This window comes from Paramormyrops kingsleyae, chromosome 4 (assembly GCF_048594095.1).
Source record: "Paramormyrops kingsleyae isolate MSU_618 chromosome 4, PKINGS_0.4, whole genome shotgun sequence".
In the NCBI taxonomy this organism is placed as follows: domain Eukaryota; kingdom Metazoa; phylum Chordata; class Actinopteri; order Osteoglossiformes; family Mormyridae; genus Paramormyrops; species Paramormyrops kingsleyae.
Window position 1 is genome coordinate 36,937,249 of NC_132800.1, and position 26,118 is coordinate 36,963,366.

The following is a 26,118-nucleotide window of genomic DNA, read 5'->3' on the forward strand; positions in this document are numbered from 1 at the left end:
AGCAGAGCGCGGCTGCCGGCATCTTATTGCCATTCCTCTGTTTCGTTTGCTATTCATCTTCTCTTCCTCTCACCATAAATAAGCCCAGAGCGAGGGACTGAACAAACGTTTGTTTGTATTTTGTGGCATCTGGGTCGTTTTCTCAAAGAGCCTAGTTTTCCCTGTAAACAGACTGACCAAGGCCTCTGTGTGCTTAAGCTACTCTTCACAAATAATCAGTAAAATATCAGTGACTAATGTAGCAAGGCTACGAATGACCATCAGCAGCAGCGAGACAAAGTGAAATGAATAGAGGGGTGAATGGCGCTATGAATGGGCCATTCATCCTCGCCGTTACCAGCTCGAGAGGTGGATGTAGTGCCAGCTGTCAGGTGCGCTAGATTCTGGTCGCGTTTTATTCCTAAATATCATACAGCCACAAAAAAACTGCTGTATTTCAGAAAGCAAGCAGTTTTAAATGCCTCACAATGCAAGCTGCTGAGGAAATGGGCCTTTGAGGTGTCATGGAGGATCACCTCTGCTTGAGAGAGGACCCGGAAAATCAGGGGTGGCTTTTGCGCATCATAATTTTAATTTGTAGCAAATAATTCCGATTTTTTTTTTTTGTTTGTTTTTCCGAGCTGGTGCTTTGAATTTAGCTATAACGCCCACTGAGTATATCGATACTTTAAGTGCGAACCTTTTCATAGATCTGTGGCTGAACGGGATTAGCTACCTTCTGATGCAAAAATAACACAGCGTTTAGTAGTTGTGCTGTGACACGATGGAATATTTTCACTGAAAACAAGCATAGGTTGGGGGTGTTGACACTGAGATCAGACATGAGTCAGAAATCTCCATCCTTGTAGAGCACGAATAGACATCAGACATATCTCAGTTTTCTCTTTAAAATGCACATAAGAAGCACCGTTTGGCAGCTGATGCCAAAATGCAGAAGGATGTGGATTTAGCAGGAGCAGGTTAAAGCCTGGATGTAGAGCAAGTGTAGTGCAAGGTGCTTCTGTAAAGCAGTCAGCTGCCTAAAGTCCTTGTCTGGCAATGAACTTAAATCCCGCAGTGTAATAAACCCCTGGTAGGTGACAGAACATTTATATAGCAGATGGTTTTGCCCAAAGCAACATCCAAGCGAGGATAGCTTGGGTTCAGACAGCGTTCAGCTCCCCTGGAGCAGTTAAGGGTACTGCTGAAGGACCCAATGGCGATATAATTATTCTGCCAGGGGTAGGACTCAAACCCACAACCTTCCAGATACGGGCACAGAGCCCAAACTCACAGAACTGCACGGCACCCTGTGCTGGAGTGATAAACTGTGGTGTGCTTTTGAAGCTGGTATTTGCAGTCTGCTTTCTTGGACGGTCAGTGCTGCGATCCACCCTCGGTTATTCAGAAATGCATTAAAGGGGAGGCTTCCTCACCCTCGCTCTGCTGCTATAAACTGGCCTGCATGCTGTGGGACTGCAGCTCGGTCACGCCTGACTCTACCCATGAATCTCAGCGGCTATAAATAGACCCTCATTCGAAATGAAACTGAAAGTGGAGTTGTTTGGCTGGAATGCATATAACTATGGGCACGGTGGCTCAGCGCTCAGATCTGTCAACTCGCATCTCTGCGATTGAGGGCTCAAATTTCACTCCCACTCTGTGTGTGATGCTTGCACGTTCTCCCAGTGGCACCTGGGGTTTCTCCCACAATCCAGCAACATGCAGCTGCGCTAACTAATGTCAGTAAATGGCGTGTGTGTGTGTATGTGTGTGTGTGTGTGTGTGTGTGTGTGTGTGTGTGCACCCTGTAATGCAATAATACCCTATCGAGGGTGCACCCCATCCTCGTGCCGCTGCGGATAAATGCCAAGTGACCTTGTCCGGGATAAACACTTACTGTAGAAGACAGAGGCAGTGCAGATATTCCCTGAGCATTTCGCACATTTCTAAGCTGAGTTTAATACAAATATCATGTGCTATTGGCCAGTTCTGAATCCAATTAATTATTTACTGGTACAGACTAATTTTTTAAAGGAAAGAAGTTTTCTTAAAAGCCAAAATGTTCTAGACAGCTTTCTCTGTCGATGATGTAGAAAATGTGCAGCTGTCTGTGTTAGTGATTAATGCAGTTTTCAGATCATGACTGAGCACATAAAAGGCTAATAGATGAAAAACAATGGCCAAATTAAATTAGAATACAAGTGAAAGATGTAGAACAAGGAGCAAATGAAGAGAGGCTCGCCTCCCTCACAGCATTACAGATCAGGTTGGAGAAGTATGACCAGTATCAGTGTGTGGGAAAATGACCAGGGAAGCCAAGCCTATTAGACGCACTGGTAGAGGTCACCGTCGCTGCCACTAGGGGGCCAGCGTCTACTGGCTTAATGGCTAATAGTATTACATTCTCAAAACATCCACACTGTTTCAACACAATACAGATCTTATACTGCAGACAATAAAAGTAACTGCAAATTAAGACAATTACTTTACGAAGTATAGTAGAAATAGAATTACAGTAGAATAGAATTTCACTAATGGTGTGTGAGTGTGCTCTGTGATGGGTTGGTGCCCCATCCTGGGTTGTTCCCTGCCTTGTGCCTCAAGCCTCTGGGATGGGCTCCGAAGGGACCATAACAAACATCTATGTTACTGGCTTATGTATTTACTGTACTGTACGTTTTATCATTATTTTAGAGTAATATCTTAGAGTGTACCCTAGTTGTGTAGTAGGGTATACCAGCTATGTCTGTGTAAATACACTCTATGATGTTTACACAACAATGAAATCGCCTAATAGCACATTTCCCCTATCCTCATCGTTAAGCGACAAATGAGTGTAGGGTCGTCCCCGTGTATTGCTATAAACTGTGCCAGTTTTATTTCACCATCAATCTCACTTTGAATCACTTCTGCAATGCCAGCTATGTAAAATCATTTTGTATGGAGTTCGACATTCCAGTAAATACAGTGGATGAACGCAGATGTTCTGCAGGAACAGCATCGAATTTAGCAAAAGCAGGTGCCAGCTCCACAAAATTTCCCCTGTGAGGGAATGTCGCAGATTAATTGTGCCCTCTGAATGTTAGTTGTTGTTGCCCAAGATAGGGGTTGGCAATTATTATTATTCTCTAAAACGCCATGATTTTTTTTGGGTAACACTTTACTTGATGGACACTAATTCTTTGTAATGACTCAGTTACTACTGAAGAACAAATCAGGAACAAATCATAAACTAATGTAGTCACTACTTGACGCATCATGATTCATTAATTACAAATATGACTGACTTTTTATTCAGGACTTGTTCCATAGTTCACAAAGGTTTGCACAATTAACAGATATAGTAATAAATACAGTAACTACTTGAGATAAAACATGCATCATGATTCATTAATGATGAATTAACATGAGATCAGTATGTAATAGACTTAGTTTGTGGTTAATTAATACATAAACAATAGTATAATACTACATTATTATGCCCTGTTAAATAAAGTATTACCATTTTTTTTAACTTGGACATTATGCCTTTTGGGCTTAGCTTGCCTGGATAAGTTCTGGATAGCTTTGCTAATTCGGAAAAGCCAGCTGTTGCCCACGGGTTGCCTGGGGGCATTTTGGCCTGGCAGATAAAAGACAGGGCCAGCAATATAGCTTTTTTACAGCAGCACTATCACCCAGACTGGTGTAGTCCTCTGTATTAAACAATCCCACACCTCCTCTTGTCCGTTTCGGGGCAATATCTAGCTTAAGAGTTGGCATTTCATCATTTATTTTATTTTGAGTTGCTGCTCAAATTGTAATTTTATGAAGTCATTCGTCACTAAAAACTCAAGGTCATAGATTTTCGAAGTATGATGGTGGCATCACTACAGTGTGCTTGCGATTTTGGAAAATTATAGAGATTTGATTGGCGGGAAGACACCACTAATAGCTCAGTGATGTTCAATAAGAGACGTTACTGATAGGTTAACCTTGCATATTTTTTTTAGCCAAGGGGTGCCAGTGAGTTCTGGCTCCTCACACTCATTGCAGCAGTGTTGTCATAGAAAGGAATTGCTCGGGGATGCACAGTTGGAATGTCTTACTGTACTTCCACGAATATAAAGCAAAAATATACCACCAGTCAAAATTCTGGACACAGCAAGCCACCTACAAAGGGGAGTGATAGAGTCACATCACATGACCTGGGCATCTGACTTAAACCCAGTAGAAATGGTTCTGGAGGAGCTTGACCAGAGAGTGAAGGAAAAGCAGCCAGTGAGGGCTCAGCATGTATGGGAGACCTCCTTCAGGACAACTGGGAAAGCATCCCAGGAGGCCGCCTCATGAATCTGGCATAGAGGAGAATGTAGGGTCGGCCAGTCCCTGCAGCAATTTGGGTTAAGGGCCTTGCTCAAGGGCCCAGTGGTGGCCTCACTCTGCAGACCCAGGCATTTGAACTGGAAACCTTTTCAGTCCCAGACTTTTTATTTTACTCTATATTTTATTCTAAAAATATAAAATAGTGCCTTTCTATGAGTTGGTTGTGCCCAAGCTTTTGACTGGTACTGTGTATGAAATGCAAAATATTATTTTCTACATACATTTTTATAGTTTAACTTCCCGAATTACACGGCCCTCAGTAAGATTCTATATGGCAGTGTTTCCCAGTCCGGTCCTTGGAGACCTGCAGACAGCCCACATTTTTGTTCAATTCCAGGGCAGGGAGTTGGGAGGGAGCAAAAACGTGGACTGTCTGAGAGGGAGTTGGGAGGGAGCAGAAACGTGGACTGTGTGAGAGGGAGTTGGGAGGGAGCAGAAACGTGGACTGTCTGAGAGGGAGTTGGGAGGGAGCAGAAACGTGGACTGTGTGAGAGGGAGTTGGGAGGGAGCAAAAACGTGGACTGTGTGAGAGGGAGTTGGGAGGGAGCAAAAACATGGACTGCGTGAGAGGGAGTTGGGAGGGAGCAGAAACGTGGACTGTGTGAGAGGGAGTTGGGAGGGAGCAAAAACGTGGACTGCGTGAGAGGGAGTTGGGAGGGAGCAGAAACATGGACTGTGTGAGAGGGAGTTGGGAGGAAGCAAAAACGTGGACTGTGTGAGAGGGAGTTGGGAGGGAGCAGAAACGTGGACTGTCTGTTTATGATACTGTGCAAAAGTCTTATGCACTCAAAGGAAGTGATGTGTAAATTATATTCATCTTGGTGTAAAATGATGACATTATGTCTGTCAAAGTGTGCCAGCTCATAGTTCATTGAGTTATTTAACTAATTTAATTAATTAAGAAATTGAGATGGTGGTGAAATTTAATGCATACTTGGAATGACTGGGGTACCCGAGAGGAGAGGTTTGGGAACTGAAGCGGTGTTCATCTAGCCATCCAGCAAGATATCAGTAGCTTTATGGAGAACAGAAAGATTCTTTGCATTGTGTTACTGTTAATTTGCGTATGTTCTAATGTTAAATTGTGTGTTTTTTTTCTCAACAAATTCAGCTCCACTTACTGCTGAGATAAATAGCCAAAAACATTTTCTTTGCTTGCTTTCTATTGTGCAGTTATGTATCTATGCAATGAATGCCAGCATGTGTCACACAGACCAAAAGTTTAAGAGAATTATGTATTTATATGTGTAGTGGTTTGCTATGTTGGAGGTAATTAAATATTTGGAACTTTATTATAAGATTCAGAGTATTATGATGCCGATGCTGAGTGAAACAGCGATAGCTTTATTGCTCTGTCCTTTGCTTCTCACAATAAATTTACACAAAGTATTCAAAGTTTGTTTTGAGTACTTCTTAATTCAGAGTGCAATTCGTAAAACTCATAGAACATCTACCCAGGATATATGCAAATATGGGTCTCAAGGCAAAATTTGGAAGATTTAAATATCAAAGCTGTTCTATATGTTATAAATATTGTTTGTGTGATCGCTCGTCTGAAATGAAAATGGGCAGATCAGCTTAGGCTAGGTCAAAATTTATTATAAGATACACAGCTTTGATAAAAAAGCTATTTGATCCGAGAGAGGTCTTTATGAATGTCAAATATGGGCCAACCAACCTCAGCTCTCGCAAACAGACTGTCCCAGAAAAAAACATTCCATACACACAGGTGCGTAGACAGATGACATGCTGCAGCAGGGTCCAAATCAACCCACACCAGGGGAACCAGACAGATAATGTCATTGGAAAGAGTCTCCAAAGAAAGCAAATAACTCTGGATGAAAGAAAAAACACCTGTTTTCAATATGATTGTTTTGAAGGTCATTATGTTTTTTTGACACATTTTTGACTGTAGAAAGAGAAAAACCACTAAGCAGTTTAAGTGTGGATGCCCTGTTTTGAGTTGCCCCACCATCCTGAGTAATTTTCTGCTTTGCGCCTGTTGTTTCCAGGATAGGCTCTGGACCCCCACTACCCTGCAAAGTACAAGAGGGTATGGATGGATGGATGGATGGATGGATGGTTTGAGTGTGACAGTGGTCCGGGAGCTCTAATGTGTAACATTAGGCCGGCAGGTTTAAACCCAGCCTGCTCTCTCTTAGGAGATCCCATGTTCTCCCTATACCCATGTCTCCTTCCTGCTGTCGATCCCCAGACCGCTCTCTCTTAGGATCTTAGGAGATCCCATGTTCTCCCTATACCCATGTCTCCCTCCTGCTGTCGATCCCCAGACCGCTCTCTCTTAGGATCTCAGGAGATCCCATGTTCTCCCTATACCCATGTCTCCCTCCTGCTGTGTTTCCCCAGCCTGCTCTCTCTTAGGAGATCCTGTGTCTTCCTCCTTCTCTGACCCCTCTACCAAATTCCCTTAATCATAGTTCCCCTTAATAGCATTTTCATAGAGTTTTATCTGGAGTAATCACAGCAGCAAAGGGCAGTGGCTTTTCTGGCACCTTCCACACTTTATCTCTCTCTCTCCTTCAGTTAATGGCTGATTAAGTTGTCTAAATAGTTTCACTCACCCAGTTAAAAACTGGACGAAGGCAGCTATTAATCTCCGTATCTGGGCAGTATACAGTGAGGTCCAAATGCTTCCCATGGTACTCTTCCCGCATCAGTCTAAGTGGGTTTTTCTATAAACCTTGCAGGCACCTCAGTATTCCAGGTCAGTGCCACAGACGCCGACGACCCAACCTACGGCAACAGTGCCAGGATTGTGTACAGCATCCTACAAGGACAACCCTACTTCTCCGTGGATCCCAAAACTGGTAGGGCATCTGGATTTTCTTTTCGATACCGGGAAGGGGGTTCACACACAGCACCCAGTCCTTGCTCATCTAGCTCATGGGAGTTTTAGTTACACAACAATGTTCTGAGGGCAGATTGAACAATGATTGGTTCAGAGAGTAGAGGAGGTGGGTCCAAGCAACTAGAGGAGTTGGGACCAACCAATCAGATGTCTTGGTCCTACCTCTTCTAGTTGATTGGACCCACCTCCTCTTCAATCTGATTGGCTGTCTCTCAGAACCAATCATTTTTCTTTCTGCCCTTCGGAACATTTTTGCGTCAGCAAAAGTACTGCAAATGCTCATCTATGGGGGCGGGGGGGGGGAGCGGTCTTGGAAATAAGGCCTATAAATCCAATGCTTTTATCCAAAAAATTAGAAAACAGAGTTACACACTCCCGGGAGCAATGGGGGTTAGAGGCCTTACTCAGGGGCGCTACTATGAAATCACTCAGCCAATCCCAGGATTTGAACCAATGACCTTCTAATCACGACCACAGCATCCTAACCTGCTAAAACACACGTTGCCCCCGATGGTTTAATATCTCTGCAAGCCTTTTCCCTGCAGTTGCATGTAGTTCTGAAGCTGTTGTGGGTGCATAATTGCATAGCACAAGGAGAAAGCCCCCTGTCAACCAGGCTGTAAACATCTGTCTTTACATTGTTGCTGAATGCAGTACACTTATTTATAATACATTCCTCCGAATGCATTCTATAAGTGTAGGGGAGGCTTAGACAGCTCACAGGCTTTCCAGGAAGCCAATGCTTAAGTAGAGAAACCTCTGCACCTCACGCCCCCCCCCCCCCCAGCACACGCCATTGCCTGTCACAGACAGCTTCCTGTATTTTGTAACAGCTTAGTGTTTTCACCCTCAAGAAATGAAGAATAAACAACCAAACAAATGAAGATACAAGTCTAGATAATAGGCACTCGGTCTTCACAAAATGCATCTTTGGTTGGGAGAGCTTCCAGATTCTGTTAAACTTCAATCTGATGAGCATTGGGGTTGTTGTGGTTTATGTGTCTGTGTGTGTTTTTCCAGGTTCTCCTGGCTAATGTGTCTCACCTCATGTTTCTGAAATGCTAACTATCATGGAGGTGTATTCTCAGTAAACGGCTCGTAGCCGCCTGTATGTACGGATTATGATTCCCTTCCTGCCTCCTTCTCCTGATACAAGCCGCCGCCCAGCCTGTAGACGTGGAGCACATCAGGCGTAGCGGTAATTACATCATGGCGATGATGCGATAAAGTGCCCACTCGGCGGCGGCGGCCGTAATACGGTTAAAGGAGGGCACTGTGCGGAGACCGCAGTGCCTCCACTACCTGTGAATCACTTCGGCAACATTGCGCCCGGGAAATCTGTTTACGAAAAAAAAAAAAAAAAAACACAATCTGTGAGTCTCCCGACGGACCCCTTTAAGAACAGAGTTGCCCGGCGAGGAGGAGGAGGGCAGCGTGTCAGAAGGAGGTGTCCGGGAGCCACTTCGCATCCAATTTGGCAAAAAAATGAAAGAAGAAAGTGAGAAGCAAACATTTACGGACCCTCTGTTCTTCAAGACGAACGCACGCCCCCGTGCTGCTCCCATTGCCGGCCTCGTCGTCACGGCAGCCGGCTGACAAGATTAAAAAAAAAACTCCCCGGAGTTTGTCTTCCGGGCGCCTCTCTTGGCCGTCTAATGACTGCGGGCGTCTGTTAAAAATGCCGACTATTATCGGCACCGACTCTGCGCAATTCATGTCTGGCAGGCCTGCACTGCATCTGCTCCGCTAACTATTTTTACGTTTCTTTGATAAATAGTTAAATGGAAGTCTTCTGCGGCGACGTTCCATGCATCCTGATTCTTTTCTGTAAAGGACTTGTGAAGAGGCGCTTTCGCGGAGTGCCACGCACTCCAAATAAAAGTCTCCGGGTCGTTCTAATTGGAGCATATGGGAGCGTCTTTTCATCCCATATTAGTTTCCCCTTTATGTGCTCTCGCTAAAACAGATGGTTCCGCTCTCATGCACGTAACAGACAGTAAAACATTTATTATGTGATGTGTATTGCCAAAAAAATAAAACACTAGTTTGAAATAAGGTGGAAAACACTAAACAACCAAATTTGCATTGTAGTTAAAGGTTAGTGGCCATGACACTGTTTCTGGCCAGGATAGGAAGGAGGATCATGGGACACGTCTAGGGAAGTCCTGTCCTGGGGAAAACAGAAACCCGAAGGAAACACAAATGGACAGGATAGGAAGAGTATCCAGGTTGGCAGGGGTGTGGGATGGGAAGAGAGAGGTGTCCAGGTTGGCAGGGATGTGGGATGGGAAGAGAGAGGTGTCCAGGTTGGAAGGGGTGTGGGATGGGAAGAGAGAGGTGTCCAGGTTGGCAGGGATGTGGGATGGGAAGAGAGAGGTGTCCAGGTTGGCAGGGATGTGGGATGGGAAGAGAGAGGTGTCCAGGTTGGAAGGGGTGTGGGATGGGAAGAGAGAGGTGTCCAGGTTGGCAGGGATGTGGGATGGGAAGAGAGAGGTGTCCAGGTTGGCAGGGATGTGGGATGGGAAGAGTGAGGTGTCCAGGTTGGCAGGGATGTGGAATGGGAAGAGAGAGGTGTCCAGGTTGGAAGGGGTGTCGGATGGGAAGAGAGAGGTGTCCAGGTTGGCAGGGATGTGGGATGGGAAGAGAGAGGTGTCCAGGTTGGCAGGGATGTGGGATGGGAAGAGAGAGGTGTCCAGGTTGGAAGGGGTGTGGGATGGGAAGAGAGAGGAGTCCAGGTTGGCGGGATGTGGGATGGGAAGAGAGAGGTGTCCAGGTTGGCAGGGATGTGGGATGGGAAGAGTGAGGTGTCCAGGTTGGCAGGGATGTGGAATGGGAAGAGAGAGGTGTCCAGGTTGGAAGGGGTGTCGGATGGGAAGAGAGAGGTGTCCAGGTTGGCAGGGATGTGGGATGGGAAGAGAGAGGTGTCCAGGTTGGCAGGGCTGTGGGATGGGAAGGGAGAGGTGTCCAGGTTGGCAAGGATGTGGGATGGGAAGAGAGAGGTGTCCAGGTTGGCAGGGCTGTGGGATGGGAAGGGAGAGGTGTCCAGGTTGGCAAGGATGTGGGATGGGAAGAGAGAGGTGTCCAGGTTGGCAGGGATGTGGAATGGGAAGAGAGAGGTGTCCAGGTTGGCGGGATTTGGGAGGTGTCCAAGTTGGCAGGGGTGTGGGAGGGGAAGAGAGAGGTGTCCAGGTTGGCAGGGATGTGGAATGGGAAGAGAGAGGTGTCCAGGTTGGCAGGGATGTGGAATGGGAAGAGAGAGGTGTCCAGGTTGGTCTTGGTATGGGATAGGCTGCAGGGATGAACCTTCCTCCAAACTCCTGTGGTCTGAAAGGAACTGAAGTGGGAACCAATTTGTACACATCACAAGGGGCCGGAATGTCAAAGCCCAGCCTGCGGATTCCCTCTCCAGAGGCTGTCAACCCTCAACTCTGCTGTGATGCGTTTAATTATACACTGCATAAACGTTCTGGACCATAAGAATAGAGCTTGTACCGTTAGCAAGACCTTCACAATCAACGTGCCATACGCACCATTTAAGAGACACTTTACATGCTTAAGCGGGACGTTGGTGCACGATTCACCATTGCTATGCTGTTGTTATCGATCGTATTAAATACTAGCCACACCCAAGACATTTCTTCCATGTTATTTGACTAATTCCAACAATTTCGCTGAATACACCGTTAAACCTGATAAGCCCCTGGAAAAGGTCAATATGGCCATCTAACCTGTCTGTCTCATCAATGTAATCCGTAAGACGTGGATCTAGCGGTAAAATGGGCGTTTTATTGCACGGACAATCCCTTGCGGGAAGAAACGGTGATAACAATGACAAATAAAATAATAAATGGTATGCGATATATATTCTCGAATATAGGGGTTTCCAACCTTTTGATTTTCATAGACGGGCTACGGCATACAAAACCTTCATAAACCGAGACCAGGGGCGGGGGGAGCGGCAAATCGATCACTTATTTCATACGTCTAACAGTTTCCATTATTTCTAAATGCAAACATAACATGCAAATGTGAGGCGTCATAAAAATGAAAATATATCGTTTATTTTAGGAAATTAAATAACCCCTCTGTGATACCCCCCAGCGGTCAGCAGCCTGGTGGAATACTGGCCGCAGATCAGAACCAGACCATGGGCTTAGAACCCATAATCTAATCCACAGTGGGACCGCTGCAGGTTGCCTTCCATTCATGTTGTGTTGCTGTCCACTTTAATAGGTACGCCTAGTCAGTATCAGGTCAGACCTGCTTTTTCTTTAGGACTGCTTCATGGGTAGATGAGCTCTGTCCTCTGAAAAGCCATTTTTCACACCACCGTTGCACTGAGCTGTCGTCTTTGCACTTGTATGGCCATTGTCCTCTGATCTCTCTCCTTAAAAATGTGTTGTTATCCACATAAATGTCATTGAATGGATGTTTTTTGTTTTGTGCACCATTCTACGTAAACTCCAAACGTTGTAATGTGTGGTGATCCCAGGAGGTCGGCTGTTTCTGAGATGCCAGAACTACCTTTCAGCTCCGCACAGATACCTAAACTGTGTGTGAAGACCTGCTGAGGTGAGGATTTCATCAGGATGTTAATGCCACCTGGGGGGTGTGACCCTGTTCCACAGCCAATCAGCTTACAGCAAGTCTGAGAACCAGCCAGTCACTGAAGATGTTTATTTCTGAAGGATAAGCAGGGATTGGGTCGGGAAACGGAAGTCTCACATCGGGCTGCTTCCCAAGCTTGGGAACTCACAATCATATAGGAAAAAAAACCTGCCATGTGATAACTGGATAGACTTCATTGTCTGCATTACTGGGGTGAGAGGGGCATTATGAAATAACTATCCGTTACTGGAAACTTCAGTGATTAGGCATTAAAGGGAACAAAACAAGGCTTTGTTAAAAATAGTGTGCAACATCATTAGTGTCTGGCACACAGTACTTGTAACCACTGCTGTCAAAAAATTAAAAATGAATAAGGGCATCATTAAACTACTGTTACATTCTATTGGGTGACACAGAGGGATGTAGGAAAGGCTAAAATGGAATGCTGTAGGAATGGTGCAGAATGCTGTGGAAGGGTGAGACATGGTATAGAATGGTGTGGATTGGTGAATGATGAAGAATGGTGTGCAATGGTGTGGAATGGTGTAGAATACTGTGGAAAGGGGTAGAAAGCCATGAAATAGTGGAATGTATTACAATAGTAAAATGTTGTGTAATTGTCTAAAATGTTGTGGAATATTTTGGAGTGGCATTGAATGCCGTGGAATGCTGTAGAATGATGTGGTTTGGTGTAGAATTGTTTGGAATGGTGTACAATGCTGTAGAATAGTGTAGATTGTTCTGGGATGGTGTTGAATGTCATGGATTACTGTGGAATGCTGTGGTATGCTGTAGAGTGGTATAGAATACTGTGGAATGGTGTACAATGATGTGGTATGGTGCAGAACACTTTGGGATATTATGGAATGGTGTAGAATGTTGTGGGATGATTTATAATGCTATAGAATGGCATAAAATGCTGTAGAATACTCTACAGTGATGTAGAATGCTGTGTAATAGTGTAGAATATTCTGTAATGGTATAGAATGCTGTGAAATGGTGTAGAATGTTTTGGAATACTTTGGAGTGGTGTAAAATGGTATATAATGCTGTGGAATGGGGTAGAATATTGTGTAATGTGTGGATTGGTGAATAATGATGTAGGATGGTGTATAATGCTGTGGAATGGCGTAGAATATTGTGCAATGGTGTGGATTGGTGAATAATGATGTAGAATGGTGTATAATTCTGTGGAATGGGGTAGAATATTGTGTAATGGTGTGGACTGGTGAATAATGATGTAGGATTGTGTATAATGCTGTGGGATGGGGTAGAATACTGTGTAATGGTGTGGACTAGGGAATAATGATGTAGGATGGTGTATAATGCTGTGGGATGGGGTAAAATACTGTGTAATGGTGTGGACTAGAGAATAATGATGTAGGATGGTATATAATGCTGTGGAATGTGTAGGGGGTACAAAAGATTTGTAGAGAGATCTTCAGCTAAACTGAGGGAGCTTATCGTGGTACTGTACAAGGTCATTTTTATACACTCAAGTAAAAATGTATAAGCCCTGTTAAAATCAGAAACTTGTCGCCTGGCACAGCACATAATGGTGGGTGCACACTGGCATTGAATTCCCTGTAAGATGTGCTCCTAGGTTCAAATACTGCTCTTATGGGGTGGACTTCATATGACTTACCAGAGATGATATCATGTATCCCCAAGACTGAACTACCTTTAAAAAAAAGATATTTAATTCATAGGCTAACTTTGCAAGATGCCGGTTAGGGATTTTGAGATTGAGAGTAATATGTAGATTATCTAACTAGAAAGTCCCTTTCTCAGTCCAGCAGTAACAGCTAGTTACTGTTTATTGTACTGACACAATACCTTCTGAAAGAGCCCCTGTAATTAAATTGACCATTCAGGCACAGAGTTGTGACAGTGAATATGCATCACTTGATGTCTTTTCCCTTTGACATGAAGAATGGAATAATGTTTGCTTGTCCATTTATTGTAGATGCCTAAAGGCATACCTCAGATTTGACTTTTTGTAGCAGATGTGGAGTGAGTCTCTGTTCAAGCAGAGAGAATAGAGAGCCATATATTTAGATTTCAGAGGTTCCTTTGTTGATGATATTCATTTAGCACTCAGAAACATTTACTTAAATGAAATATTGTTTTAGCAACTAAAGTTAAGAGTCTTGCTCAAGAGCCCTGAAGTGAAACCATTCTGCAACTCATGGGATTTGAAACCACAACCTTCTGATTACAAACACACAAACAACACCACTGAGCCGCCCATCACCCCTAGGAACTTGGCAAAATATCACTTTGCATAGTGGCTAGGTTAATGCTCTGTTTGTTGTAAAAGTGTTCACCAATAAGAGAGATATCAACATCTGTGTTCAGTACCCATTTACAACTTTTCTCCTCCTCCATCAGGATGTCAGAAGAGCAGCATGGACACAGAGCCCTCAGATCTCTCAGATCGCACCTCTCTTGAACCCACTAATCTGAGCAGGTGGCCTGCAGTCACAATGCATCAGTATTAATCACTGTGACATTCTCCCAGGCAAATCTGCTGCCTGTTCTTCAAATGCATTCCTTTATTCTGATGTGCTCATCAGTTTTATTTATCTTCTGCTGAGCTCTGTTTGGACCGTGTCGTGTGTACGTGTGTAACCTGATGACAGCCACAGCGGTGGTCATTTCTGTCCCGCAGAGCCAATCGGCAGCTAACCCAACTGGCCCTGATTGGATTCATTTTTCTTCTAAGGGTTTGCATTGGGTCACATGGATGGGCAGCACGGAGATGTGTAGAGTCCTTGGGTTTGTGTGGTTTTATTTTTGAGATATGAAAGTTTTCAGTGAAGTGTTTTGCTATTATATTTTTGTGCTATACTTATGGATAGCAAATTGCTTTTGTTTTTGCTTGAAAGCCTGCCTTTTTTTGAGGGGGGGGGGGGGCGTTACATGTACTGTAAAAGGAATCTGATGGGGTACCCCGCACCCCAAGTCAAAGGACACTGCATGCAATCAGGCTTATCTCCATCAGCTTAGCGACATGAAGGATTTTGCAATGACGGTGCTGTAAATGACTCTGTCTCCAACTGAGACGAGGCTGTTTGGGCGGTTGGGGGTAAAACAAGGCCGGAGCAAAGAGAAAGCGAGTGATTTCAGCTCGGTAATGAACCTCGGTTGTGTCGTAAAGCCAGGATGTACTAAGGAATTACAGCGGGATAACAGTTATCGGTCACGGGTGGACTGCCCGCAATTCCAGCTTGATAGCGGCATCCGTTTGCAGGCCGTGTCACTAAAACCAGGCTGTGAGCAAGCTTTTCCTAGGACTGTCTCCGGGGGGTGGGTGGACTGGCATGTGACCTCATTGCTCATCCAGACACTGCCACAAAACAGTCATTTGTACACAGAGACATCAGTCATCTGATCTTGAGAGTTTCCACCAAGACACCCAGAAGCTCAAATTACGAGCAAATTACACAACAGTGGTAGAATACAGTTACCTTAAGGAAGTAAAATCATAAAGCACAGAGATTGTGCTCTCTGTACAAATCAGCCATTCAGACCTTTTATTGCATCTGATTGGTTGTCCTTGTTTAGAACAATTTATTTGAATATGTCCCCATTTTAATGACACTGTTAAAACATGGAGAGACAATTATGATGGGATTTTTAGTAACGACAGGATATGGGTATGCATGGGTGCATTGCAATACACACCTGCATTAATACCCAGCTTGAACAACTTAAGCTGTTTGACCAGTTCATGATGATTGACCAGTTTAGGTATATCTTCATCATGGTTTGATGGTTTAACTGGTCATACCAGCTTACGATCGTCATTCTAACTGGTTTAGCTGGCCAAACCACCACGACCAACTGGTGACCCCCCACCCCACAGCTAAACCATCAAAGATCAGCAAGAGCTGGGACATGACCATTCAAGACCATCTATCATCTTAGGCTGGCTAAGACCATCCGAGAACATCTTAGACCAGCTAAATCCAGCATGTGCTAGTTTTTATCTACTTTTGGCACAGTACCCTAATGCAATGCAACACTTACATTAAAAGACATGAAACATATTGAAAGGGGTGATGTAGTTATTGCATATCAGAAACATACATATATTACATATATCCAAGGGTGTTTTCACAGGGCAGTGATGTGGATAGCAGTGGGACAGCCTGTGTTTTTGCTTGGGGTCCCACAAAGTGCTATAATCTGGTAACTTCTTCCACTCTCAAACTAATTGAATTTTTAAAATAATTTTCTCACAAAGCCTTGGAGAACAACCTTCTTTCTTTTTTTTTTGCATGACACATTTTCATAGTCATTTTGTAATGATGGCTATCTCTGAAATAACACTTTGATGTAAAATGTTTCGACTGTATGCTCAAAACATAAAAATCATTTTCAAAAGCGCTTTGAAAGTTGAGTTTCATGTCTGCCGTTGTTTGCAATACAGGCGGACTTGAATAAACTTGTTCTGAACCTGTTTTTATATTAGTCAGTCTTCCTGAAAGCTCCCTTTAATGAAACGAGCGCTGTTACTCTCCTGAGAATCATGTCTGCGTTCTGCTTTCCTGTTCTCTCAGAAAATCGAGATTTTGTAAAAATTCAAGCAAAGTAGCTTGCAGAATACAACTGACCTATTTAAGTAAGAAGGTAGTGACAGATTTTACATATTAAGCTGACGCACCGATGTGTTGTGGCTCAGGCCAAACCCTAGAGATGCGAGACACACCTGGATACTTATTTTACAGCCTTAAATACTACTGGTTCGTCCTCTACGATCATGTTGGCTTATCATGTAAGTTTGGCCATGGGGTAAAGCCTCACATTTGTCTATTGCTAATTTATAATAATACCAAAGTTGCTTTTCCCAGTTTTTTTTTTTCCTCCGGCCAATGGTATAGCTAGAAATTCTGCGTCCCAGGCCCAAGACCAGAAATCAATTGTGAGAGGGTTGCCCTTGGTAGATTTCACCAGCCAAAGGGGTTTCCCATAGTAGATTTGTAGATTTTGATGGTTGGTTCAAACTTGTAATTTTACTATGTAGTTGTGTGCTTGCTGGGCCCTCTGACCAAACGTGCCATTGCCCACACTCTAGGGTGGCCCCCTTACATTCTGAAGAAATATGGCCCCCCAGTATAATCTGCGGAGCGGGGGATTGGCACAAATGACTTGACCAAGCATATAAATTATAATTTTTCATATTCAGGGGCCCCAATAAAGTGTTGGGCCCCCTTAATATGCCGGTGTATCCACGCCCATATGTTTTGTTAAAGCCTGGCATTGGATCCAAAATGGCGGTTGTTTACATTTGCTTTCTCTCAGCTGCTACATGAAACACATTCCATCCCTTACATGGTTCAGCTCATTGTCCAGACCACAGGAAGCCTCACGGCTCCTTCTTAAATACGTCTTCAAAGGAAGCACTTACTCCATCCCACAGGCCCAGCGAGATAAAGTAGCGTGGAGATGCCAGCATGTTGGAATGATGTTTCTATGCTGCTCTTCCAGCAGTCTTGAGCAATTTGCTTAATTTATATTCATGTCTACAAGGCTGTGGTGATAGACACGAGGGATGTCCCCGCTTGCTTCTTTCATGAATCATTGATGTTTGGTATATTATGCTGAGAATTTCGCCCCGACCTGCCGAGATAGCGGCCAGAGTCCCTTCAGGCTGTACTTAAACATCACAAATGTTTTTGTTGTGTTTCTGTTTGGGTTGAGTATCATTTCCCTTTTGGCTATCGGAAGGAGGTGGGTTTATAAAACAAAAATGCATATTTAATTACTGTTAAGAGTGAGTAACAAGACAATAACATGATCCAGCTGCTTTGGCATCACAATCCAGCTCAACACTTCTGCTCCCACGTCAATCTGACGCTGACCTTGATATAAAGCAATCCACCCCCCCTCGTCTATTTAAATCAGTCATGTGCCATTATGCCATCCATTTTCCCCTCTGAAGATCTTGTCCCTCCTTGGGAAAGCTGTTTTATTTTTTATTTTTTTACCTTTAAGGTATACTGCAAAACAGATGCAGGAGTCCTGGCTTTTGCGGTATGAAAGCACCCGTAGCCTTGTCGTCGAGGGTATCGAAATGATGTATGACTCAGTGCCTGGAAGCGAACGTAGCCGGTCGTGATGAGACTTACGTTAAGGTCTTCCATGGGGAGCCAGCAGAGTTTATCCAAACAGAGAGGGAGGCAAAGTCCTGTTATTATCAGGAACGCTGGAAGACTCATCTTTTATTCAGTATTTTCTTTATCTGAATTATGTTGTCTGACCTGCATGTTCAGTAGTTTCTTAATTAATGTTGGAGAAAAAAGAACATAGTCAAATAGCATTCAGAACTGAGATATTATTTTCACAAGACAGAGATTTCTAGACAGAGAAATTTGAGATATTTGGTCAGTGGATGTCAGGAAGGAAAAGAGCTGAGGATTCTCAAGTCTCATTTCATGATGCAAGATGCTGGGATAGAGAAAAAGCAAAACTTCTGAAAGATTCACTTCTTCTTCATCTAGCTGAATGTTTTCTCTGTCTTGTCTGTTTGTTAGTTAGTTGTCAGTTACCATCAGACCTATTTACCATTTCACCCAGCTGAGTATCTCAGCAAGTCAGCCTCCAGCGTCCATCTACAGTCCACCAGCTCCGTCTGTGTTCTTAAAGAGGAACTCCACTGAACCACTTCATTATACCAATAAATCATACTTCCAAAGTGAATCTCAGTACATCCTGTGACCAGCTCCTTTTCCCTCTAAATGTGCTCCTCTTTGTGTCCCTGGCACATGGGCACATCCCCATAGTCTCACGTTTTATAGTCACATGTGTGAAATTTGCAGGGAAGGGGACAGGTGCATAGGGGGGACAATAGGACAAACAGCAGTGCTATACAGGACAGACAGCAGTGCAATACAGGACAGTCAGCAGTGCAATACAGGACAGTCAGCAGTGCAATACAGGACAGACAGCAGTGCAATACAGGACAGTCAGCAGTGCAATACAGCACAGACAGCAGTGCTATACAGCACAGACAGCAGTGCAATACAGGACAGTCAGCAGTGCAATACAGGGCAGTCAGCAGTGCAATACAGCACAAACAGCAGTGCAATACAGCATAGACAGCAGTGCAATACAGGACAAAGAGAAATGCAATACAGGACAGTCAGCAGTGCAATACAGGACAAAGAGAAAAGCAATACAGGACAGTCAGCAGTGCAATACAGCACAAACAGCAGTGCAATACAGCACAAACAGCAGTGCAATACAGGACAGACAGCAATGCAATACAGGACAGATGGCAGTGTATTACAGGACAAACAGCAGTGTCACAAAAGACAAGACAGTACAAGACAAGTCAAGTGCAATATTAGCCTGAGTGAACAATAAATAAGTACGTAAACAGGATGCAATGGGGTTAAACAGGTGCAAATAGACCACAGTATAGTGAAATAAATGTTGATAAAACACAGAAGTGGAATACTGACAACAGTGTGCAGTACAATGCAATGGGGGAACAGATGCAGGTCACTAGGTATCCAGCGACCAGGCAGCTCGAGGAAAGAAGCTGTTGTGGGTGATGATGACTGCTGGGGCTCTGCAGAGGCCAGGGGTGCCAGAGGGTATGAGTTGGGCAGCTGGCATCCCAGATGATGGAATATCATACTACCAGCTGCAGATTTATTTTTTTATGTAACATTTATTATTATACCCATTTGTAGAGGTGTCCCACACAAGAACCAGCCATTCCATCCCTATGTTGTAATTTTTTGTTCAAGAAATGCTATTTGTGGGGGGTTTCTGGGTAAGTGCCTCAGATCGCAGAGTAGTGCTGATGTTTCTGCCTTCTGTGGGCCGTAGGGGTCATCAGAACCGCCCTGGCGAACATGGACCGCGAGGCGAGGGAGCAGTACTTCATCATCATCCAGGCCAAAGACATGGCGGGTCAGGTGGGAGGTCTGTCGGGGTCAACCACCGTCAACATCACGCTAACGGACGTCAACGACAACCCGCCCAGCTTCCCCCAGAGTACGCCTCTTCCACACCCTCCCACGTCCTGCTTCTCACTGGACCTCATTTTAACTACAGGCAGATCATTATTGGGAAAATTGCACACATGGCTATTTTAAAGAGAAATACAAGCAACTCGCTAATATAATCTGTTCCACAAACCCTTACGGAAGTCGGTTTTTACCTTAGTCGAATTTACCTTCTCATTCAACTCAAGACACCTTTTAGCAGAAACCCTCAGCACATAAAAAAAACAGCAATACGTGCCAAAGAACATATATATAATAAAATTTAAATTATTTATATATTAAATAAGTGAAAAGATAAAATTATATTTACCTACACACATATGTTGTTGTTTTTTCCACTTCCGAGGACTCTATCTTTCTCAGATTTTCATTGTGTAGATCTGGATTTACGTCATTTGGTTTTACATACTGTAAGTTCCCAGCTGCCTGTACTGTACATGCATTTTTCATTATAAATTAAAAGCCTCTCAGCATTTTTTAAGTACAGACGCAGCCCAGCTAGAATTCATGGGGAAAGCTGTTTTAGTTCTTGATTTTGTTTATTATATTTTCTGCCTGTCAAAAATTCTCTCTAAAAGCTTTAAAACTGCAGTTCATTCATGCAGTTCATGTAAACTAGGTAAACTTTATTGATCCCTGGGGGAAAATATCGTGCAACAAGGTGCGTAGCGCACAGATGAACAAACATTTAGTGCAAGACAGATAATGTATAAAGACAGTACACATAGTGCAACCAAGTGAACATAGTGCAAATTAAAATTTGTGTGCACAGTACACAAATTGTTGTAACTATGTGTTATAATGACAAATGTAAATAACACTTTGTTCAATTTGTATATGTTATCATTTAATGTTTCTATGTGTAAGATGTTTAAAAATGTCTATCCTTCAATTAATGGCTCTACGGGGAGGTCAGACTGTCATTACTGTTGGTGTGGATATTCAAGGCACCATTGTAAAGAAGGGAAGCATAGATGCGATGCAGTAATTTAAATGTGGATCTGTTTCTCTTGAAGCCTTCACAGTTGTAAAAGCAGTAATTAGTGCATTTATACATTTTAAGTGGATGTTGTCAGTTTCATGCATACTAATAGGGAAAGGGCACACACAAGCTCATCTCAGATTGCACTAATTATTCAGCTTTGACTGTCATTTGACAGTTTTACTCGACAAGTATAGGAAAGGTTTTGACTTTGGGCTGTCATTGAAATATAGCTAATATAAAATGGCTTAATTTCTTTGTTTTACACGTGTAGTTCTGAGATAAGGTCAGCTTTCATCATGGTTTAGAGTAAACCAGCTTGACTGTTAGTGGTACGACTCATTATTCGTTCATTACAGAGTTTATTGTGGGAACCGTCACTGCTTGCCGGTAGGTGTGGTTCCGGCACTCTCCCTTAAGCGCTCGCCCGCCCCCTGCTTGTTTCAGAGAACTATCAGCTGTATGTGCCGGAGTCGGCCCAGGTTGGGAAGGCAGTGGGCCGGATCAAAGCCGACGACGATGACCTCGGCGCCAACGCGGAGATCAAGTACAGCATCACCAACGCGGAGGGAGCGGCCGTGTTCTCCATCTCCACCGACAAGGACAGCCGCGAGGGGATCATTTCCCTGAAAAAGGTTTCTGGAAGCAAGGCAGCAGCGTCTACGCACCATTCTTTGCTAACCGTACCATATATTCATCTTCTTCAACAGTCATGTGCCGCATAACGACATTTTAGTGAACGACGGAGCACATATTTGACGGTGGTCCCATAAGATTATACTGAAATGGAGATGAAAAGTTCGTATCGCCTATGGACGTCATAACGTTGTAGCGCAACACATTACTCGTGTTTCTGGTAATGGTGATGTAAACAAAACACAGAATATAATACTTGATAATGATAATAAACAGCTATGTTGCTACTTTTTGTATTTACTATACCATACTTTTTAAAATTACTTAGGCTATAGCATATAGCCTACAGTAGGTGTGCGGTAGGGTATGCCATCTACGATTGTGAAAGTACGCTTTATAATGTTGGCTCAACGACAAAATCGCGTAACAATGTATTTCTCAGAATGTACGCCTTTCGTTAAGTGACATATGACAACAATACATTCATGTATAAATGCGTATCTTTTTTTTTTTGGCTGAGAAATACTCATTATTACTTTTAGAGACAGCACAGCTTTATAAGGTCCTTGAGATACAAAGGGATAGATTTAACACGCTGACATTTACATGTGTAAATCATGTCCAAGACTGTGGATCCTCTGAGGCTGCAATGCAAATGCAAATCGCCTCTTGACCGGTTCCTCAGCCGGACAAGCCATCTGCTGGATCTTCTTGGTACAGATTTGGCCCCGTGAGTCTGCAGCCCTCACCTCTCCATTAAACTGCGTTAGCTCGCCACTCCATATGAGCAGGGGGTCATCAGCCCGTCTGTACATGGATGACCGTGTCTGTGGCAAGGCTCATCTGTGTCCATGGCAAAATATTTTTATTGAGAAAAAAAATTACGCAGGCTAGTCTTTAAAATGCAGTGGCCTAGTAAAAAAAAAATGCATTTTCACCAAAATGCATTAAGTTTCGCCATGGTGTGGTTTCCTGTACTTGATGTTTCTGACGTCGCTGTGATGAGTCAGCAGCACTGTCATTTGTCGGGTGATGCTTTTACTCCAGTGTAAGGAAATTACGACCATAAAACTGTCATGTTAACATCAGGCCAAGTGCACCTTCTTAATGTCTTCCTGTATAAATGTATATCTATTTAGACTGTGTGTAATCCGTACGGCCCTTGGCATAAACAGACTTGCGCCATACTTGTGGCTCTGCTGCTTCTGAATCCTCCGTTCATCTGACCCATAGCCCCTGAACTACGAGAAGAAGAGGGCCTTCACGTTGCACATCGAGGGTTCCAACACGCACCTGGACCCACGCTTCTCGCACCTGGGGCCGTTCGCGGACACCACCACCCTGAAGATCATCGTCGGCGACGTGGACGAGCCCCCTGTATTCTCCATGGACTATTACATCCTGGACGTGTACGAGAATGCCCCCGTTGGGACGGAGGTGGGCACAGTGACGGCGAGGGACCCAGACAGCACCAACAGCCCCATCAGGTGGGTGGGGGCGACATTAAGGACATAGATCTCAGGAGGTTATTCTGACTCTAGAAGCTACACGGACTGGAAGGTAAGAAATAGAAAATCCTTTTAGATGGAGGCCGTCTGTGTAGAGACCAGCTTCTCTGTCCTATAGTAACGTCTGGTATACAGGACACACATATATTTATATATATTCACAATAGTGGAGTATATATAGAGCTTTGAGGAAATATTTCTCAGTGATTTCCCACAGATATATATTCCTATGTCCTCAGTTTGAATAGTATAGCATAGAATAACATAGTATAGTATAGTATAGTATTGATATCTGGATATTACAGCAGAGCTTTAATAGCTTTATACTATTTAATGTCCTGTGCTTGTATGGCATAATAAATTATGGCATAATGTAGAATAGCATTTTTAGTATAATCTAGTACAACATAGCATAGCATAGTATAGTGTAGTGTAGTATAATGCAGTGCAGTGCAGCTTAATTATCTATATACTGTAGTATAGTATAGCTATGTAATGTCCTACACTTGTATAACAGAGCATAACGTGGTATTTATATTATTTATGTCATTATAGAGGCAGCTGCTTAATTTCATTGTACTTGGGTAACCCACAAATAAAAATCCTTTAACTTTGACCCTTAATTTGACAGAGATTGTTTTTCCCAAAGGTATCTCTCTCCACTTGTACTCATCTTTCTTTTCCTGGCATGTAGGTATTTCATTGACAGCGGCTTGAACAAGGACGCCTGCTTCAGCATCGATGCTGTGACTGGAGTAATCATGACCACACAGATCCTCGACAGAGAGGAAACCGCCTGGCATAACATCACAGTTACAGCCGTGGAGGCTGGTAGGTACCAGATAGAGATTCCAGACCCCCGTGTTCCTCGGGACCCAGATGGGATGACGGGAATAATTTAGAAGGTCATGGACAACAAGCAAAGCATTGGTGGGGTTGGGTTTTTCACAGCCTGAAGGTACAGGCTTATAGGCCCAACGACAAGGAGGTTAAGGTTGGGTAATTCAATCTAGGATGATCCAACTGTAGACCCAGAGCTAGAAGGATAACATTGTGGGATAGGAACCAATCCTCTGCATCTGCGGGGTCAGGTTATGGATTCTGCTGCATGTGCTGACAGAGATTGAGGTTTTAGGCTTAAGTCTTCTGAGTGGGGGAGGTGGGGGGGGGGGGGGGGGGGGGTGTCCCTAATCGTAGAAAGTCTGAGCTGCAGATGGTGGCCAGTCATCCAAATTGAGTCCTCAGCCAACCATGAAGAGATGCACTAGGAGATCTTTGTGTCAGGCAGGAGAAGGAGCTGAGATGAATGTGATCTACATAACAGGTGGAGACCTGAGAAATATTTTTGTACAGAATGCCTGACGTTTAAAATTATATATATATGAAAACCGCAGAAAGCCACCGGATTACCCAGAATACTCAGGGGCAGCAATGCGAATGTATTGTAACGCTCTCTATGAATCTTTTATTTCTGGATACATTCTTTTATGGAAATTACTCAGATGATCAGATGGATGTTATCTGGCATTTATTCTGAAAAATCCAATATGTGATTTACCTTACTCATGAAATTAGATCACCTTGATTGCAGTGTTCATTAAAGTCTCTTTCTGTTTGGCAAAACCAAAAAAAGAGTTTTTGTCTTGATATATACAGTGTAATGACACTGAAGTATACTTATGTTTTACTGCTTGAATAAATTAGTCTTTCTAATTAAAATGATGTAAACCTGTATATCACTGACCTTTAATGTGTTTTCTTCATAACATAGCTTGACCTTTGATAAGAATATGATGTGTTTCACTCATTCTTAAATGTTATGTTATGCTTCATTAAAAAATATGGCAGTTGGCCAAAGATTATTAAAGTTCACTTAAACCTTACGACATGGTTTTGTACAATTTTCACGAGAACGATATCTAATAAACAACAAATCTTACGGCTTGGCCCAAGACCCGGGGGGGCAGGGGGGATTAGGGGTAGGATAAGATGCGGTAAAATCATGAGTGGCCATTTGGGGGGATGCCACAAGGCTACGACACTGCTGCTTAAGCAAGATGGGCTAGGAGGGATTGTGTGATCTAGTGCCATGTCATGCTGATAGCAACTTTGCTAAGTTTTTTCTTTATTCACTTTTTAGACAATCCAAGCCTCATCAGTCACATCCCTGTCACGGTGCAGGTCCTGGACGTCAATGACAACCCTCCCCGGGTCGCCGTAGACGATGATGTCATCGTCTGTGAGAGTTCCCGGCCCGGCCAGGTGACCCCGCCCACTCCCCCCATTCGCGTCACACACACATACACGCACACTTCACTGAGGTTAAGGATTTTCTTGCCGCTGCTACCACTCTCCTGTCCTTTCAGGCCTATAAATAATTCAGAGTAGAGCAGCGTAGCCGATAGCTGATAGGGCTGCGTTTAGGGGAAGGAGCGGGAAGGTCAGAGATGTTAATCACGGCACATCCAGACGGGGTCTGCGAGCGTGACGCCTCGGCGTTTCTCTCTCTGCCTTTTGCTTTAAATGAACATGGGCGTGAAATCGCAACACAGTCACTTAACAAGGGCTGAACGGCAAAGGTCTGCACCTCCTGAAGGAAGCAGGGAGGGAGCCTCACGGGGTTTTTTTTATATCGCTGGCCCACATTGAGCGGGACCTCACAGCCAACCGCAAAAGTGAGGTTCTGTCACGTTTTACGTGTCTTGGTGTTTTACTGAGGTGATTCAGGGGGGAAAAATTCAGGGTAACATCCAGAGCCTGCTGAACCACTAACAAATATGCCATCTACAGCCTTTATAAAAAATAAATAAACCTCCATGTTCTGCTGTACAGTTCTGTGCACAGGGTGCACTGCAGTAAATTTAAAACAGACTCAATTCTGCAAGGCATTATTCTTTTTCAGAGTTTAGCTTGAGTGCTCGGGGCCAGATGCAGTGCTTGGCCGACCGTAAGAGCGGCTGTGGGTTCCTAGAGGCCCTCAAAGCCGTGGGAAAGCCCCCCACCCCCACCGGGCTAATTGATTAATTTTTTTTTTGGTTTGGCCTGAGCACATCTGTTACCATTGGCAGCTGAGTTGCTTATGCAGCTCAAATACCAAGAATGATCAGCCATAGACACAGTGCTGATTCATCCAGCTAAGATACCATT

General features: G+C 43.9%; 1 protein-coding gene across 6 annotated transcripts in view; it reads left to right on the forward strand.

Annotated features, from left to right (window-relative positions):
- Nucleotides 1–26,118, forward strand: part of LOC111846215 (cadherin-18-like) — a 114,892-nt gene that overhangs the window by 80,351 nt on the left and 8,423 nt on the right. For all 6 annotated transcript variants that reach the window (XM_023816223.2, XM_023816219.2, XM_023816221.2 and 3 more), the window contains 6 exons: nt 7,056–7,175; nt 19,667–19,834; nt 21,275–21,462; nt 22,697–22,950; nt 23,666–23,802; nt 25,112–25,233. In XM_023816223.2, the coding sequence (XP_023671991.2) occupies nt 7,056–7,175; nt 19,667–19,834; nt 21,275–21,462; nt 22,697–22,950; nt 23,666–23,802; nt 25,112–25,233 (989 nt within the window). The remainder of the gene's footprint in view (nt 1–7,055; nt 7,176–19,666; nt 19,835–21,274; nt 21,463–22,696; nt 22,951–23,665; nt 23,803–25,111; nt 25,234–26,118) is intronic.